Source organism: Chelon labrosus, assembly GCF_963514085.1.
Source record: "Chelon labrosus genome assembly, chromosome: 22".
In the NCBI taxonomy this organism is placed as follows: domain Eukaryota; kingdom Metazoa; phylum Chordata; class Actinopteri; order Mugiliformes; family Mugilidae; genus Chelon; species Chelon labrosus.
In genome coordinates this window covers 19,541,890-19,561,488 of record NC_140355.1, presented here as the reverse complement: position 1 = coordinate 19,561,488, position 19,599 = coordinate 19,541,890, and the positions used below count along the sequence as shown (strand labels likewise).

General features: G+C 42.4%; 1 protein-coding gene across 1 annotated transcript; it reads left to right on the top strand.

The window, feature by feature from the left end:
* Positions 1-9,657: 9,657 nt before the first annotated feature.
* Positions 9,658-18,923, top strand: LOC311507307 (aquaporin-3-like; the record flags this gene model as incomplete). The annotated part of the gene is made up of 6 exons (XM_084571603.1): positions 9,658-9,765; positions 11,769-11,895; positions 13,938-14,075; positions 15,712-15,830; positions 17,414-17,631; positions 18,746-18,923. The coding sequence occupies 6 exons, from the start codon at positions 9,658-9,660 to the stop codon at positions 18,921-18,923; spliced, it is 888 nt and encodes a 295-aa protein (XP_084427729.1).
* Positions 18,924-19,599: the final 676 nt, after the last annotated feature.

Sequence of the window (19,599 nt, the reverse complement as noted above, 5' to 3'; positions counted from 1 at the left end):
TATTTCATCACATCAACAACAAGGTGTTAAAATAACATTATTATTATTCTGTGACAGCGTGTGGAAGAAATATTTTGACATTTGGGGAAATGGATTGTCAGTTTGAAAACAGTGAAAACAAATTTCATATTTCATAACACGTCCACACATTCACAGATTAACACATAAAGCTTGTTTGTTTATCTTTCATGCTAAGCTAAGCTAGCCTGGCTGCTGGCTGCACCCTCAAACTTCAAAGAAAACTTCCCATGGGACATATCCAAAAGACAGATTTTACAGAAGTGTAAAATAATTTTGACATTCAACACACATCAGCCAGCTCAAAACTGAATATACAGTTAATGTTTCTCTGGAAGTTTGTGGATATCATTTTGTCCACGGTGAAGTATCACTTGTCAGCCGATGAGAGGCAGCAAAATCATTATCTTGCAGAGAGCAAGTGATAATACAGCTTCGAGGCAGACGGGAGCGAATTTCTGCGGATGATGCCAGATGCCTGCCGAGCAGCAAAACAATGTGACGGCTCACCACAATGACACTGATGCTTGAAAACTGCCAAACATTATCATTACATACACACAGTAGCTTCTGGGCAGCTTGAGGAATGCTAAGCTATAAGCAGCCACGAGGCGAAGCTGCCGCACAGAGGCAGTCAGACGAGGCTCTTGATTCTTTTAGGCAGCAAAGTGGCATGACGTGTCATTTCGCTGCCCAGTGCACTGCCCCGGAAAGCTTCGCAGCCTCCAAATGTCTTGACCATTATCTGGTGTTCTGAAGGCTTTGCAGCAGCTGCCTGTTGTTAAATTGGTGTCTGTATGACCTCAAGAGTGATTTAAGTTGAATAGATTTCAAAGAATCTGCACAGTAGAAGGGCAACCTATTAGTATCATTTTTTTCTTGCCATTTTTGTACTATAATAGGAATACATTTGTAGACCTTAAGCCTTTGTATTTTTGCTGTTGGTTTCTGCACCATGTTTCAGTCCCATCTCCTTGTTGCTGTTTGAAAATATACTAAAAAGATCAGTGGGTATACTATAAACCCCATACCGTGGAAGAGTAATGCACGGTTTATGCTTCTGCGACAATTTGATGCCCAAGCTACGGCGTCAGCCCAGTCCATAAACGCCATAGCCTGACGTCCACCTGTGATCGGTCCGCTTGGTGGTAGCGTGTTTCCGCTTTAGTATTTCTGGCTGCTTCTCCATCTCCGCAATTTTCGAATTGATTGTCTTTGATCAATAAAGACAGAACACATAAAGGAAAGGTTAACTGTGGACGTTCGGAGATGCAAACATTTGTACGACTTGTCTTCGGCGAAAGTTTCAGTCGCCATTGTTGAAAGTGATCGGGTGGCGTTTTTACAGCGCGAGCCAGACTGACGAGCGCACAAGTATAAATGGGTCACACTGGCATAGGCTACGTACGTAGGTTACGTAACATTACGTGCACTCAAGGCTTATAGCATGTACCAACTTCTAACATACCAGTGCTGCACTAAATCTTGGCTTCCTGAAGGTTTTGGTATTCACCATTAGGTTAAAATAACCCAGAGAGCTGTTGATTCAACTTTGTGTTCATTTTGGAGGCTTTGGTTTGTAATACTTTTGAACTGTATTGTGTTGCACTTACACATTTTAGTCAGTGGGTTCTGCTAAATCACAGAAACACTTGAGCGTTTAATTCTACATAGTTTAACAGCACTGCAATCATCATATCATCCAAAATGATCGTACAGTTGAATTATGACCCTTATTACTCTGCCGCAACATAAACGGAACATTATAACAGCCACCAAGGGACATTTAGAGCAGGACTGTTATAGGATACGACGCATTCATCTTCACCAGCGTACCTACTGAACTGGGCAATGATTGGATATGATGCGCTGCTAAATGACTTCACGCCTGGTCCTGGTGTTGATGATAATGTGCAAATGATTCAAACATTTACAGTTTAACCACTGAACTTCATACTCAAGAAGTGCAGGCATAACATTATGACCACCTTCCTAATATTGCGTAGGTCGCCCTTGTGCCTCCTAAATAGTTGTGACTCATCAGAGAATGGACATGGGCCTTCTGAGGGTGTCCTGTGGTGTCTGGCAACACAATGTTGTTAGTGGGGGGGGGGGCTTTGAGGGGAGGGGCCTCTGTGGATCATCCCACAGATACTTGATCAGTTGGGTGCTACATGTCTAAGTAACATCCACACCAATGAATGCCAGGTCCAAAAGTTTCCCAGCAGAACACTGAAATGTCACAGGATGTTCAATGTTATTCAGTTCTCCTGTCAGTGGTCATCATGTTATGCCTGTTCGATGCATTTCGGGCCTTACCACTTTAAAGGCACTCAAAGAGCTTCACTGTGCTTCTCTTTCACCCACTGACACACATGTCAATAGTGGAAGCTACCGTGCAAGGTACTCGTCTGATATTGGTCATAATGTTGTGGCTGATCGGTGTGACTCCCAATTGAGATCGGGCGTGTTCCTGACTACTTCCCTATCCATGGAAATCATAGCCAGTACAGAATTTCCTGACCCACTGCAGTTCACAGGAAATGTCTTGATTCCTTATCGCTAGCTAACTGGCTGCTGCAGCAAAAAGCAAATTACGAAAATGCCCTCATACAGTATAACCCACTTAAGAAACATTGCAGTACTGACTGTTTGGGTAGAAAATCACCCTTTTCCTTCTCTCTTTGCACCAATGGAGAATTGTCCTATTGCACCAATGGAGAATCCCAAGTTTTGCAGAAAAGGAATGTCTTAATTATCCGATTGCTATATGGCAACGTGTGCTTTGCTTGTGGTTTCCTAATCTTGCCGCAGCGAGTCGTTGAACCTGTAAAACAAATGCACTTCTGACAATATACTTTCACTGTACACTGGAGAAACAAACCACATGCTAAATGCCAGGATAGCCGAACACAGGCTCCATTCAAAAGCAGACACAAATAACATGCAGTTCTTCAGACATTTTTTCTCACTCATTGGAACTGATCTGGTCAATTTGGGACCAGGTAACATTAACTATTTCTGAAAGAAAGAACAAGAACCTTTCAATCAGGCTTTTAAGGTTTTGGAATATCAGAATATCAGCTCACGGTTATCTCTGTTTTCTAGTATCCATTTGTTTTATCTCTTATTTAGTGAAGTCATGTGTTATATGTAATATGTATAAGGGCTTCTCGCTCTGTCATAACCCGCATCAAGGCCTCATATCAAAAACTTGGTTTTTCCAGTTCGCCAACTTGTGTTGCCAAGTTATTTTTTTAATCACACGGTTTTATCTTTGATTGACGGCTTGCAACAGCCTTTAAGGAAAACACACCTTGAAATCCCCGCCTGTCCAAACTAAAAAGGTTTTCAGACAAAAGGTGAAACAGCTTTAAGAATATGCACCAAGTCGGCACAAATGGAACATAATTCCTGTGGTTTGACACCTTTGATGGCCCTCTTGTTTTCTCCAATGCCTTTATCATTGCACTATGTTAAGAATAACCCCATTGCAAACCATAATGGCATAATGGTTCCCTGCTCTCTCCTGTCTATCCAAGCCACCTTTGCTCGCCGTCTGTTATGGATGATTCTTTTGACATTTGGAAACGTTATGGCTTAATGACGGAGGAAGTTTAATTTACCACAATCACACCTTTTCAAATTCTTCCAGATTCGTAGTTATGCTAAAACAAATACACCCTCTTATCCCAATCTGTCTGAGGAGTCCCCCTTGGAATCCCTGGTTTTCTTCAAACCCTTGTTGTCCAATCAACAAAGCATATCACTAGAATGTATGCATACAGCCTCAGTCTGTACCCAACATGGCCTCATCCAGTTTAAGATTATTGTATCACCTTCTCTTTTCCAAAGTTACTCTCGACAATGTTCCCGGATGTGGGCCCATTGTGCTCTCTGGCACACTCATTCTGTCTTTGTCCTAATTTGCACACCTATTCCAGCTCGATTTTCAAAACACTATCAGAAACTATATTCAAAATGCTGGTTCAGCCAGATCCCACGATAGCCATTTTTTGCTGTAGTGTGAGAGAACAATAAAAAAAAAAACTTTCTGGAACAACCTGAAAATTACATAATTCGTCACACTGTGAAAACTGATTCTTCTCATTTGGAAGAGTCGTCAACCACAGAGTTGGTGGTCTCAGTGGCTGAGGGAAATTATGCAGCTTCTTAAACTTGAAAAGTTGAGATTTACAATATGTGGCTCCTTAGATAACTTTGAGAAACTTTGGAAGCCCTTCATGGATTATATTAGAACTCGGCTTTAATTCCCCTCTTTTCTTTTTTTTCCCCCTTTAAGAAAAGAGGGGAAAAGATGAAAAAGATGTAATGGACCTCTACGACTAAATATCCTGTATCCATTTGCCTCATAGTCCATTATAATGTGCTAATCTTTTTCATTTTACGCAACTGCAAAACATAAATGCTTGTTTGTTCTGTTTTTGTTACCATGTCAATCACTGTACTTGTTTTTCTTGTACTGTCCCTTTATGTTGAGCTTAGGGAGTTAAATACTCAACTGTGTTCAACCAGCCAGCATCTGACATGATAATCTGATAAGAAGGGGGAGCTATGGCAGGTTTATATACCTTTGTAAGTTGATGAGGAACTACAAAACAGGTGAGGCTAACGTCAAGCCCGGGTGATTATGGAATCTGATACAGGTGAGCGGGAGGGTGCGTCATGTGACTATGGGACGGGGGAGGAAGACATGGGCTGACACAAGAATGAGCTAGTTTTAAAATACATTCTAGATATTCCTTCATGATATCAGCATAAAAAGTGGTCATACGGGTTAAAAAAAAATAAAATAAACACCACCTCTCATTCCTTTCCATAATCAGCTCTAGTTCTTTCTCACAGATTGCCTGGGAAACCGTAGATTCATTAAGAAGCGATGATCCAAAATGTATGCATGCCGCTCACCTTAACATTTACATGAGATAAAGGTCAAGTCAGGTGAAGAAAGCGCTAATGACGAGTGGCACCGAAGCAGCCCTGAGTGGAGTGTGATTTCTCTCGGAGCATCGGAAAGCACTCTGGTGGTTTTATTAGTCCACGGTGAAAGCTCGAGACACGTGCTGTTCTGTAGATGCATCGGATACATCTCAGCATGCAGCATGCATACTGGATTAGCTGCAGGAATTTGAACTGTTTCTGTTGTTATTTTTATGATTTTTCTTCGCCGAAACTTTTCAAGAGTTGGGAAAAAGCGGCCCTGTCTTTTAGCTTTACAGTGGCTATGGTTTGTTTCAGTGTTATTCAAGAAATAATCAGAATAATAGTCCAATCAGAACAAAAATGCCTCATGTGGTGATCTCAGTCCGAACAGACGAGGCTGAACGGAAGGGATATGTTCAATAGGAAGATATCAGCTCGTAAAACTGGTTGGAATGAAGTCTTTCTGAGCATGTTTGCACCATGTGGAGTAAACATAAGGTGACTATGTTACAGTATTTCCAGCAGATTTCAATGCTCCGCGGTAAGCAGAACTACACCTTGGGCAAGACAATACTCCCAATGTCAGACGAGTACCTTGCACGGTAGCTTCCACTATTGACACGTGTGTCCGTGGGTGAATGAAAAGCACAGTAAAGCTATGTGAGTACCTTTAAAGTGGAAATGCCCAATATGCATCGATCAGGCATAACATTATGACCACTGGCAGGAGAAGTAAATAACATTGAACATCTTGTGACAATTCAGTGTTCTGCTGGGAAACTTTTGGACCTGGCATTCATTGGTGTGGATGTTACTTAGACATGTAGCACCCACCTAGACCAGAGTAGACAATGACATGACAATGACACTCCTTGATGGCAGCAGGATGCAGCCTGACACAGGCACACACACAAAAACAACTCAAAAAACAGCACAAGGTGTTGACCTGGCCTCCAAATTCACTAGATCCTGACACCACAGGACACCCTCAGAAGGCCCATGTCCATTCTCTGATGAGTCACAACTGTTTTAGAGGCACAAGAGAGACCTACCGAATATTAGGAAGGTGGTCATAATGTTATGCCTGATTGGTGTAAATGCAGACCATTCAGCATTTTATGTTTTTAGGGAGTGTAAAACGCATATGTCTCTTCAATGTTATTAAGTGTCCATATTCCAGAATGCCGCTCAGTCCCTCGTTATTGATAAGTTCTCAAGCTCAGTCTTCCACCTCATGTTGTGCTGTGAATCTGTTTTTCTATGAGCAGGCCCACGTTCTTGTTCACGAAACACACAAACACACCCAACGGTGTCACACTTTACCACTAGCCTGTGGCTGTCTTTGAATCTCAAAATCATTTCAATAAGGTTGAGGAAATATCATCCTTGTAAAGAGAGAGAGAGAGCAAACAGCCACCTGCGCCTGCCATACCTTCAGCTTTTACATTCATAACTTGCGTACGGTACATGTTGTAGATGCTTTTCCATTAGCGTACTACTCGCAGCAGCGTGTGCACTCTCCTAACAGCACATCATCTTTTCCAGGCGATGCTTGTCTATAATTTGCCCGTGTGAGCCGTCCCTTTTCATATATGTTTTTTGATTCCATTAGACTGCGGCATACATGTCGTAGACATGTTTGATTGCTGGTGTCGCCTGTACATTTTAGATTCTGAGTGCCACCCTAATGTGACAGCAGGAATACTGATGAGTTCAATTCAGAGATGTAAGCCAGACACTCATGTTATGTTAATACAGTGCCACTCTCCTGACTGTGTCTACACGCCGAGCACCTCCTAGCCCTAGCCGTGAAGTTTCATGCGATCCACCGATAATGGAAACTCATTTTATTCAGAGGAAGCGCCCGAGCACACCGGGTATAATCATGTCTGTGTAAATATTAAGCTTGCACCAATTCATCTTTGTCTTTTATCTTTGGCTCTCCCAAGCGCGTCCACGTAAACATGCAAGGGTCCGTCTGGAACGCATTACGCGCCGTTTTAAAGAACAATATGTGACCTTCGACTCTCACAATACATGTATGCATTATGAACCAAGCTCGGGGAAAATATAAATCGCTGGCTTAATTTCTAAAGTGCAAACAAGAGATTAACCCTGCCCTGGCTGCGTTTGCCGGAGGTATGTCAATATCAGTGTGACAGAAGCCTCCCTGAGGTAACCAGAGTGAACGTCGCTGTGATTTTTATTTTAAAAATCAATTTATCTTGCACGCATGAGGCATCAGCTTAACAAACCCAGCATTTTAATAGAAGTGACAGCCCGCTGGTTGGGACATGCTGCGTCTTATACAGTACGTCTAATGGAAAATGAGCGGTGTGTGTGTGCGCGTGGGTGTGTATTTTTCGCGAGTGAGACTTTGTACGGCACAAAATCTGTCTGCAGGAATAAAGGATGCTCTGTTTTGACAAAGGCATGCACTTTGAAATGACTTTTTGTTGTTATTTAATGCGGCCGTTCTCAACCCGTTTGTGCATGATTTTTTTTGTACTTCCTCTGCATCCAAACATCATCTTCCCTAACGATACACGGCTCTGCAAAACCTAGTGTTTCGGGTCCACGGAAATTCGACCAGGGTTTGGATATCATTTTGTAGGATCTTGCACCCTTTCACCTCTCATTCTCAGCGAGAACTGATTCTTCAGCACGAAAAGAAGAAAACGCAAAACATAATTGAAGCAGCCTCAAGAGAGAAGAACAATCTGAAAACAGTTATTAGACAAAAAGGAATCTCAGCTAAATAGCTAGATCGGTAAATAAATGTGTTAACTGGGCGTTTTCTGCTTCGTGCCAAAACAGCAGCTCAGTCTGATTTGAACTGACCTCTTAGATAAACCATCAAAATTCTCTCCTCTGGCCGTTCCCATAGCGCTAATTCGCTGAACCAAGTAAAACATGTGAGCGTCTTAATTACAGAGCACTCCCGGATAATGATAACGCTCGCATTAGCCTCCTTGAAGAGGGCTGCACACACACACACATGCACACACACACATATATGTATATGAATGTCAAAGCAAGGGTGGAACATATCTTTGAGCAAACACCTGTTTGTGTTTTCCTCTCACTCATAATCAGAATCAGGATCACCTTTATTGTCCTTGCACGCGTGAGTATGACGAGAGTTTAAACTCCTATGTGGTTCTGTGTGAGAGCAAAATAAAACAGTGTATAAAAAATACAATAAGGTACAGCTTTTATTGCTTTAAATTTTAACGAACAAGTCAGTAGCTAGGTCAGACCTTACCTTTGTTATAATCAGATTTCCTGCACAACTGATCTTGATATACTGATTACCTAATGCTTTAACGGCTCTCTATCTTTAGCTCCTTCCTGCATGCATACCTGCGAATGGAGAATGGAGAACGGAGTTCTTAGAAATCTATAAATAAAGTTTCCGCATATATTTTTGTAACTCAGACACACACTCTCTAATGTTTCCCCACTAACTCCTGGTTGTAGTGTTCTGTCATTGTTTTCAGGCTGTTTTCATTAACAATGGTTTAAACCATCAGCGTGCACAAGGACACAATGAAAAGCCCCCTCTACGCCACGTTTTTTTCAGGAACAATGCAATGTCAAACCCACACCGGCTCTTAATTATCGCGTTAAAAGCCAACATGGCCGCTGTTGACTTGCAGCGAACCGCAGCTCTAACAGCTCGGTGAGCGTTATTCCGTCGGTGCACGTGGAGACTGCTGTTTCCTACTTGTGCTGGAGGAGAGTGCTGCGTGCATCCCACAGTTCATCTGCTTATTCATACGTCGCCTCTTCAGGTGGAGTGCTCTCCACGGCTGTGACTGGTGGAGGGATCAGTTTGGGAAATGGCCTTTGTCATATTATGTCCCTCATGATGAAATGCCTTGCTTGATAAACTATTACGTATACACCGATCAAGCATAATATTATGACCACTGACAGGAGAAGTGAATAACATTGACCGTCTTGTGACAGTTCAGTGTTCTGCAGGGAAACTTTTGGACCTGGCATTCATTCATGTGGATGTTACTTAGACATGTAGCACCCACCTATACCAGACCAGGCACCCCCACCCCATAGCAGTGACACTCCTTGATGGCAGCCATCATCCCCAGCAGGATGCAGCCACAAAAACATGAAGAACAGCACAAGGTGTTGGCCTGGCCTCCAAATTCACTAGATCCCAAACTGATCAAGTATCAGAGGCCCATCCCCTCAAACCATAGGACCCACAGCCCCCCACTAACAACATTCTCGTTGCCAGACACCACAGGACACCCTCAGAAGGCCCATTCTCTGATGAGTCACAACTGTTTTTGGAGGCACAAGGGAGACTTACACAATATTAGGCAGGTCATAATGTTATGCCTGATCGGTGCAGAAAGACATGTTATTAGACACATACAGTTAGTTTTAAAAGTGCATCTTTGCATTGATTGGTTTCACATTTGGCTCTGCTGTAGAGAGACACATGCTGAAAATGAGTCACAGCAGGGGGGTCTGCAGCCCCCAAACCTGCGAGGAGGAGATGAGTGGAAATGTGTGAGGGAGTGGCATGTGAATATATATATATATTTTTCTTTCTAAGGGAGGGATCCCTACAGGACACCCTTAAAAGATGATGCCCACTCCCTGACGCATATTCACTGTTAGGACCACGGAGCCTGGATCAAGAAAGTAAATTAAAATAAAAGCATCATGAGGAGACAAAGAGAGATTTTAGAGAAGTTGGCAGCGACTTTTCACATCCGGCATGTGCTCCTCCGCCAGGCCCTGGCTGAATGCCTGGGAACCCTTATTCTGGTGGTGAGTAAAAGAGTATTTTTGCTTCACTCCTGCAGGGTGCTAAATGGATCAGATAAATGAATAATTATTAATTATGCTCAGCATGATGTAGATGTTATCTTGATTTAAGTTTAAATTATTATTTTTTTCAGATCTGCTTCAGTTTGGTTGAATCCAGTCTAGCTAAATTGCGCTAGTTAGGAAATGGGTGAATTGTAAAAATATATGTTTTAACGTATTTTAATAAAATGTACAACGTATAATAGTAAAATATAGAAACTCATCGTATGTCTGCTGTCAAACCCTGAAACTGTGCAAAACTCAAACAAACTAAAGCACCATTTGTGAACATGCCTAAGAAGAAAGCAGAAGCAGGAGTGTAACCTAATCAGTGAAAGAGAAACATCACTATTGTCTAGAGTTTAATATATAAGCAAGTAGACACATCAGAATAAAACATTAACAAGCTGCTGGAGGATTTTTCTTCGAAGACCTCCTCTTCTTGTCAAATCTGCACGTGCTTATGCAGACAATATATGTATTTATTTATGTATAACTTAAATAAGAGGGTAGTACATTTTAAATCTGATGCCACACAATATTTATAGTATTTTGGCTGATCTTTGACATATCCAAGACTGATTTAAAAAAAAAAAAAAAATACATCCCCCAACCCCCTTAACATTTGCTATAGGGATAATAACTCACTTTTTGTGTGTGTTTTTTCATTAGAAATATTAGCATATTGTAATCAAGCTGGCATTTGAAGGGTTAAAATGCTGATAATCATTCAGTATTGGATCATTTTTTTGTCCTTAATGACTTAAGAGTCAATTTTAAATCTGATGCTACACGAAAAACTAATAATGCATCAAAGTCAATAGGTTGGCTAATCTTTGACATATCCAAGACTGATATAAAAATTAAAAAAATAGATCTCTTGTTTTATGGAAAAATATATAACAAAAAATGTTGGGGTTTTTTTGAATAAATTTGAATAGTGACATCAAGTTATGAAACTGGCACTCAAAGGGTGAAATTCCGTAAAATGATTTTGAGTAGGGCTGAAGTTGTTAAAGAGATTTATGCAGAAAAAAACCCCCTGAAAATTATAAATAATCAGTAAAGCTTTTATAGTAGTTATTTGGAAATGGACATTTTTCTCCTTCATGACTAAAGAGGGCAATAAAAAAAATAAAAAATCACAGCGTTCTATTGACCTATTAGAAAAACTCAAATTTGAATTTAAAAAAAAAATGTGCCTTGTGCACTAACGCAGCCGAAATAATGGCCGGATCAAAAGGAAAAAATTGCCCAAATGGACAAAAATATCCACAGTGATGCACGAAGGTAAATGCATAAATGGTCCGACCGCAGCTTTCACAGTAGTGCTAACAGGTAAAGTGTCTCTGCCGCTTTCTTTTCATTAAACTGCTGCTCTCTTGAGCAACCTGGTCAAAGAAATTACATTCATGAGGCATCTAAACCTCCATCAGTGTCCATTTCCTAGTTTCTACTACTCACCGTAAACACATACATCTTGTTATTTCATACATACCCATGACTGAGGACTTCATCTGTCCCTGCTGGAACCTGTTTCAGCGCACCAGGACACCGTGAGATTCTTTCATAATGAAACAAAAATGTTTTCCCTCTGGTAACCCATGGACAACAAAATATCAGTAAAGGTCACCTACAGTGAAACGCCGGGCCATTTGTTATTCTGTGACTGATCTGTTAATTCCGCGAGACCTTTCGCTCCGCTGCAGCCAGGTTCTCCTCGGTGGGGTCAGATTGTTGTCGGCCTCGGTGAAAAGCCCACCCATAATATACACATGACCCCCGAGGTCAGAGAGACACACCCTGACTCTTTGTTATTCTCTTTGAAGGTTTTCTGCTTCAGTCTGTCTAGAAACAACCACTTTTTCATTTTACATCCTCGCACATATCTGGCTCATCCTCTGAATACTAAAAATCTGAGTCTTAAAGACGTGTGTTAACGTGCTTCGTCCTCCTCCGTCTAGATGTTTGGTTGCGGTGCAGTGGCTCAGCTGGTGCTAAGCGGAGGTTCTCATGGCACATTCCTCACTGTCAACTTTGCGTTTGGTTTTGCTGCAACACTGGGCATCCTAGTGAGTGGACAGGTCTCAGGTGAGGATGCATGGTAGATTTGTTTCAAGTTGAACAGGTGTCACCCTTTGTTTAGAAATCTTGTCAACCCCGGTAACAGCTAAAACACTGTCCTAAAGTGAAATTTAACAGCTACCTATATCAACATAATGGGATTTTTAAACTCTTATGATGTTAAACTGTTAAGTCTGGAAAGTTTGTCAGGTAAAAGAAAGACTGGTGCATTACTTGTTTGTTCGTTAGTGTCATTGCTTTCAAATGAATGTTTTTCTTCATGTGCATTTAATAATTTTCTGGCCATTCCTGCCTCACCTGGAATCCCGCAGCAATGCGTTGTGAGGCAGTTCACCCCTGGAGAAAATGACAAGGGGGCAATTGTTGCATCGCATCAAGCGTCTGTGAGCCTGGGTCGGCGCTCTGTGGGGTTCAGTTACTCTAAACAGCTGTTTTATTAGTATTGTTACACGGAAAGGTCAAACCCTCAAACGATTATAGAGAGAAACCCAACAATCCAACAGTTCCCCCTGGAGCGAACACTTGGCAACACTTCCTTTTAACAGGAGGAAACCTGTGACTGCAGTCTGCGTCAAACACTTTAACACCACTGTATTAATAACTTCCCTGAAGATTTGACAGAAGACTGACAGAAATATGTACACCAATCAGCCACAACATTAAAACCACTGACAGAAGAAATGAATAACATTGACCATCTTGTGACAATTTAGACATGTAGCACCAACCTAGACCAGACCAGGCACCCCCACCCCATAGCAATGACACTCCTTGATGGCAGCAGCCATCCCCAGCAGGATGCAACCACAAAAACGCTTTAGAAACAATATGAAGAACAGCACAAGGTGCTGACCTGGCCTCCAAATTCACTAGATCCCAAACTGATCAAGTATCTGTGGGATGATCCACAGAGGCCCCTCCCCTCAAAGGCCCCCCATTAACAACATTGTGTTGCCAGACACCACAGGACGCCCTCAGAAGGCCCATGTCCATTCTCTGATGAGTCACTTGGAGGCATGAGGGTAGACCTGCACAATATGAGGAGAGGAAGGTGGTCATAATGTTATGCCTGATTGGTGTATTAGTTAGTCAGGTTTGAAGAAAACATGTTTAAAAGGTGGTTTATTTGAATTATCATTACTATTATTCATCATTGACAACAATAAGAGACAAAGGGAGATGTGTAGGAATGAGGAACATGAGTTAGGGAAAAGGAGAAAATCACACTTAGTTCAGCAAGAGTCCATTTAAATCACTGCCGTGTAGAGCCTGCCATCCAAAGAACCGTTTCCGCAAGACTAAGCCTTTGTTCAACTTCCATCAGCGTAACAGGGAGTCATTATTATTGATGGCTTGACAGGCTCTAAATATCAGCAAAAGGTAAACTGGCAGCGATCTGAGCTGCAGTATTTACCACACTGATGCGTTTGCGAGATGAATTACAATTAGAGGCGGCGACGGAAGCGGAGCAGCGAGCAGTGGACAGGAGAACGTCAAGTCTGAGGAGGCTCTTGCCCCGTGGCTGGGAAGCTGTGTGGTCTGTAATTGAAAGGATAGCGAGCGAGTCGGTTCTCGGTGCCTGTATCTTCTGTCAAAAGCAGCCACGGTACAAACACTTGCACAGTTCACTCAAGCTCACTTCTGCATTGTCTTTATAATGAGGCTGTCCCCCTCTAATGCACACCGGAGCTGAGAAAATAAGCTCTTATAATTAGATATCTCCAACTCTGACACGATTAAGGTGTGAATGCTAGCGAGGCGCCCACATGAGTGTGCCATCAGAGCACTTCTTACCCCCTTCAAGGTTAGAAAATAATTTAAAAAAAAGGATACTTTTCATCCCTGCAATTTAATTTGTGTCGCAGAGACCCTCCATCCTAACAGGGCTACCTAGACTGTGGACATACAGCAGATTTCCATCTCGCTCAGAGAAGGGTTTGCAGCAGAAAACAGAAAACAGCCTCCGGGGTGATTCCCATTGAGACTGGTTGTAGATACACACAGTATGTATAAATAAACCAAGGTTTCTATATGTTGCTCGTTTTAAGGTGGCCACCTGAACCCAGCGGTGACCTTCACAATGTGTTTACTCGGGAGAGAGCCTTGGAGGAAGTTCCTGCTCTTCTTTCTCTTCCAGACCCTCGGAGCCTTCCTGGGTGCAGCAGTTGTGTTTGCCTTGTATTTTGGTACGTGAAGCTGAAGAAGAATGATCACATTCATTTAAAACTTATGGATAAACACCTTGAATATTGAGATAAATCGAGAAGGTTGTTGAATCTCTGAATTTCGTTTTCTAATGATGCTTTATGCCAGTGGTGTCAAACATACGGCCCGAGGGCAAAAACCGGCCCACCAGAGGGTCCTTAAAGGCCAAAGCACCTAGAGCTCCCCCTGAAACTGAACTTTCTACACCGATTGACATTTTGGGCTATGTAAACAGTGAAGTTCAAATCTCTTATCAGAACAATTTGTAAATGTACAGTAGTCAGGGATTATACACTGGCGCCTTTTTTGTGGCGTTCTTTACAAATGCCCTTCAGCTGGTAGCTTTCTTCTGCAGAATCTCTTGCACGAGGCATCAATTAGTCACTTCTCTCCTCTCTCCAAAAAAATCCTCATGGGAGCTATAATTGCTAAAGGCTAAAAATAAATATGCTGGTACATATTACTACATTAGTGGATAACTTTTTAGTTAAAATGAGACAAATAATGTTATTATGTGGCAACGACACAAAGCTGAGGGATTGCTTTAATTCAGTTGTTGCATGGTATGAACATTTAATGGCATTCCTTCCAATAGTTGTTGAGGTATTTTGGTCTGGACCAAAGTCTCGGACTGACAGGCTGATTGGCAGCTCCACCCTAGAGCCATGCCACGAGCATAGCTAAAAATAATCTATACACCTTTATTAATGCGTTCAAATTGTACCAGCAAATTAGCCTCCGTTGCAAAAATCCATTGTGCATACCTGGCATGCCTAGACTGACAATGGAGAGCAAGTTGTGATCTCAGTAAGGCACATAGGTGTTAGCACATGCATTCATGGGGTTTGTTAATATGCACTGTGAAGCTTTGTGTCATTTGCATGACTTCCTCTGTATGTGTGATAGTTTTCTTTACACCCTTTGTATGACTGTGCTGTTATTTCATGTTGCAGTGACTAACGCTTGTGTTCATGCAGTAACCATTCATTGTTCCATTGTAGGAGCCATTGTAGGAGGTATGATACCAAAAAAATAATAATAACAGAAATAACAAAGGTTTTAGAGTAGGGGTCAACTGAAACATGCAGGTTAGTAATAAGGGAATAAGGGGATGGGATGAAAAGGGGTCGAGGGGACTGGATGAAATGGGGTCGACAGGATGGGATGCAAAAGGATGAAAAGCAGTTGAGGGGATGGGATGAAACGGGATCAACAGAATGGGATGAAAAATGCTGAAAAGAGGTTGAGGGGATGGGATGAAAAATGATGAAAAGAGGTTGAGGGGATGGGATGAAAAGGGGTTGAAGGGAAGACATGAAGGGGGCAGAATGTGTAGACGGATGATGGCGGAGGAACCCAGGGATTAAGACTCAGGGAGGGGTTACATCTCAGGAATGACATGGGTGTGGTCTAGTTCACTAACTTAAGTTATAATAACTTTCAATATAATCTGTATTTCAGCATGGCAGCCTTTAAGAACATTTCATCCCCTAATAAATGGCCTGCAGTCCAGGGAAAGATTAACAAAGCACAAAGGTGGATGTAAACTGTTTAAACAAGCGTGCTATTTAAAAAAATTAATACATAAATAAAGTGATTTACACATATTCTCACTAGATGCATTGTGGGACTTCGGTCACGGGCAGCTGATTGTGGTGGGGAAGAATGCCACGGCTGGGATTTTTGCCACGTACCCAGCGAAACATCTCACGCTGGTTAACGGATTCTTTGATCAGGTAACAATGACAAATATTTCTACTCTGCAACCGTCCTGCAACAGTCCTTCACAATTATTTTACAACAGAGTCCACTATCTGCAGACCTATGCCTCAGTTTGCAAGTAAAAAAGAAAACAATCTTAGACATATATAGATGCTTTGCGTCACTGTAACACATGCTCAGCACTTCCACATGATTTCACAAATCAAATGCTCTACTCCAAATGGTTGGGAAACCATTAACGGCTATATGCTTGAGCAGTGTTGCTCTCTGCACAGCTCGAGCGCCGGATGGAGGTTGCCAGGCTTTAATCAGAAGCTCACAGGGCAGATAATAATTATACGGTAACGCATCCAATACTCATAATCCCTACAATGCTCAAAACAGCTACAATACACAAGTCGGAGGTGCAGACTGCAAACACGTGAGCTATCCCATGTCGTTGGGTGGAGATGTGGCTGAAACGCTGCCGGGTGGGTAAATAAACAAATGCAGTGTGATAATTCAGTGCAACCTATAAGCACGCAACCTTTTCTTTTATATTTCACTAAATTCCTAAACAGTGCCACTGAATTAAAAGGGAAACATTCAATCTGCCAACACTGCTCACTCATCTAGTAGTTGGCATTGTTAGCTGGCTATTCCGTGGTCTCAGGCAAGCCATTATGTAGAACACCCCAGCAATTAAAATGGACCATTTCCTAATCAGACAAAGTCGCAGACCGGATGGAGAGAAAGGCGGCAGTGCGGCAAGCAGTAGAGGAAATAAAAGCAGGCAGGAGCTGGAGCTCAAAACAAAAACGGCAGGTGGTCAGTGTAAGAGGAAGAGAGATGTGTGCAAGAAAAAGGAAGAACATTGAGAAAAATTGGACTGGCGGGTTCTTCCCCCAGAGAAACACATCCATATGTTTAATATGGAGTAACGTTTCCAGATCAACACCTGCATTTTCACTCAGATGAACATCCTCTATGCAGGTGTCTGCAGTTTCACAAAAGCTACAGTACTTTACGCTGGGTTCAACTTTTCAAGCTCTTTGCAGCCAGGTTGCATCATCCCTGCGCTGCCCTCGCCGGCCAAGGTGGTCACCAGAGAGCTCCTCCGCTGCTGCTACACTAATGTAGATACTGATATGTCACAGTATGCAGCGTGATCTCTGCCATATCCAGCATGTGTGCATATGCTGTGAAGCTGCTTGTTGTCCAGGCCTCGTGATGTAACCACGCAAATTGAACAATCACTTCAGCCGAGCTCTCCCCGAAGCGTTTCCCTCCATCCATTGATGTCAGAATACATCAGCGGTCAGTGAAAGTTCTGTGATCTGCTGTTTCTGATGAAAAAAGTTGCCATGATTGGCTGTTTTTATACTCGGTCTGAACTCGGGGATTGCCAAGACGTTCTTTATTCTCTCCGACTTTCACAGAACAGTAACAGCTCTAACACACCAAACATAAATCACAAATTAACAATGTTCTCCAAGGTGAAATATAAATGTGCTTTTCGATGACTATTTTTACTTGGTACTGTCTTTTTTCTTTAAAAGAACTAAAGATCAAACATTCAAACATCACAACACAGACATTTTGTTGTTCCGTATCTCAGATCATAGGAACAGCTGCACTGATCGTGTGCGTCCTGGCCATAGTTGATCCACGCAACAACCCCGTCCCTCGAGGTCTGGAAGCCTTCACGGTCGGGTTTGTTGTCTTGGTCATCGGAATGTCAATGGGCTTCAACTCTGGCTACGCTGTCAACCCGGCCAGGGACTTAGGACCGCGCATCTTCACGGCTTTGGCGGGCTGGGGCGGAGAAGTTTTCACGTGAGTGTAGCAGCAATTGGCATGAAGTGACGTTACACTTGGGTGCCCGGAAAATGGAAACGTTTTGGGGGATTTCATTAAGTTTTGCACTTCCATTTAGTTGGAAAACAGAGACAGGAAAATAGAGAGGCCGATCAGACATAACATTATGAACAAAACTGTTGTGACTCATCAGAGAATGGACATCCCAGAGATACTTGATCAGTTTGGGATCTAGTGAATTTGGAGGCCAGGTCAACACCTTGTGCTGTTCTTCATGTTTTTTTTTTTAGTTGTCCCTAGAGTGTTTTTGTGTGTGTGCCTGTGTCAGGCTGCATCCTGCTGGGGATGGCTGCTGCCGTCAAGGAGTGTCATTGGGGTTGGGTGCCTGGTCTGGTCTAGACATGTACCACCCACATGAATGTCAGGTCCAAAGCAGCAGAACACTGTATTGTCACAAGATAGTCAATGTTATTTATTTCACCTGGTCATAATGTTATGCCTGATCGGTGTATCCCCAACCATACTTTCAGTCAGAAACGTAGGGTTTATTTGACATTTTCCTGAAGCCCAGCCTGATGTAACCCTGAAGCAGCTGCCTTTACGGTACTTACTGAGATGGAAAAACTTAACGTCATGGCACAAAATCTGTGCCATGGGGACCTTTAAGCATATTAAAATCATTGACTTGATATAAAGAGGAATGAACCCTCCATGACAACAGCCATAGGTTTCCCAAAGAGCAATTTTGAAGCTCAGTGTGGTGTCTCCTGCAGCTGCCTTCTTGGGTAGCTCCAGGCTAATTCAAAAATAGTCTAAATAGATGAAGTGTGAGTGGAGCAGAGGCAGGCAGGCGAAGTCTAGGAATCAGCTGGGGCTTTCATAAGTTTCAAATATGCAATGTTCGGGCTTGTGTGCTTGGTAGTTTGAATTTGACAAGTTCAACACGGCATGGGATACCTAGCTGTCCCAGGTGCACATAAGTTCCTACCCTGAACGCAGATGCATACTTTGAATTGCAACAATACTTGGAACAAATCCACGAGAACAGACAAGTGCTCTTAATTATGCATAACTCTAATCCTCGAAATAGCCACAGAAACTGTAACAGTCCAACTTTTCAACTTCCCCACAGAGCAAACACCTACTGGTGCATTGTGCCTCTTTGTGCCCCATTCTTGGGTGCTGTGGTGGGTTTGTTGATGTACCAGCTGATGATTGGATACCATCTTGAAGGAGAAGTGCAAGAGGAGCAGAGGACGGAGGAGGAAAGGTTCAAACTTTCCAATGTCACGGCCAACGAAGATGCATGAGCTTTCTAGTAACACTCTTGACTGACAGCTTCTCTGTTTTTGGGGTGATTAAGAAACTGTCCTCTTTTACACTTTAACTAACACTTCATTCTAGCTAACACATAAGCCTTCAATCTATAATATTGAAGACATTTACTCTTGTGTCACGTCGTTGTGCCGTTTCTCTGAAAATGATTGCACTCGTTTTTGTGTTCATTTTCAGTTGAATCTCCTGTAAGCTCTTTCAAGCGCTAACTGTTCCCTTCATGCTTCATGTCTGACTAAACGTATCAGCTCACGCAAAAGCGCCCAAACAAAAGACGGTTTTAGCTGGAGAAGTACTTGTTTACTTGCGTGAGGTGGAAGAAACCTTCAAATCACCATCAAATCAAAAAGCATTCACACTCAACATTTTCCTCCTTTGTGCTGCTCTTGCTTCCATCTGCCAAAACTGTGTATGGTATGTTACTTCCTGAAACGGAGGTGCTTTTTCTCCTTCCACACACCCAAATCAACACGATTGTTAGACATGCTGTTTGTCACACCCTGTCTTCATGAGTTCCCATGACTTAACAGTGCGTTACAAGTGTTGACTGATGTTTACCTCATTAAAAAATAATCTGTAAGTAATTAAAGCGCACAAGAGTATGATTTCATTTTCACTGGGTTTTGGCAATAATCACAAACATTTCTTCCT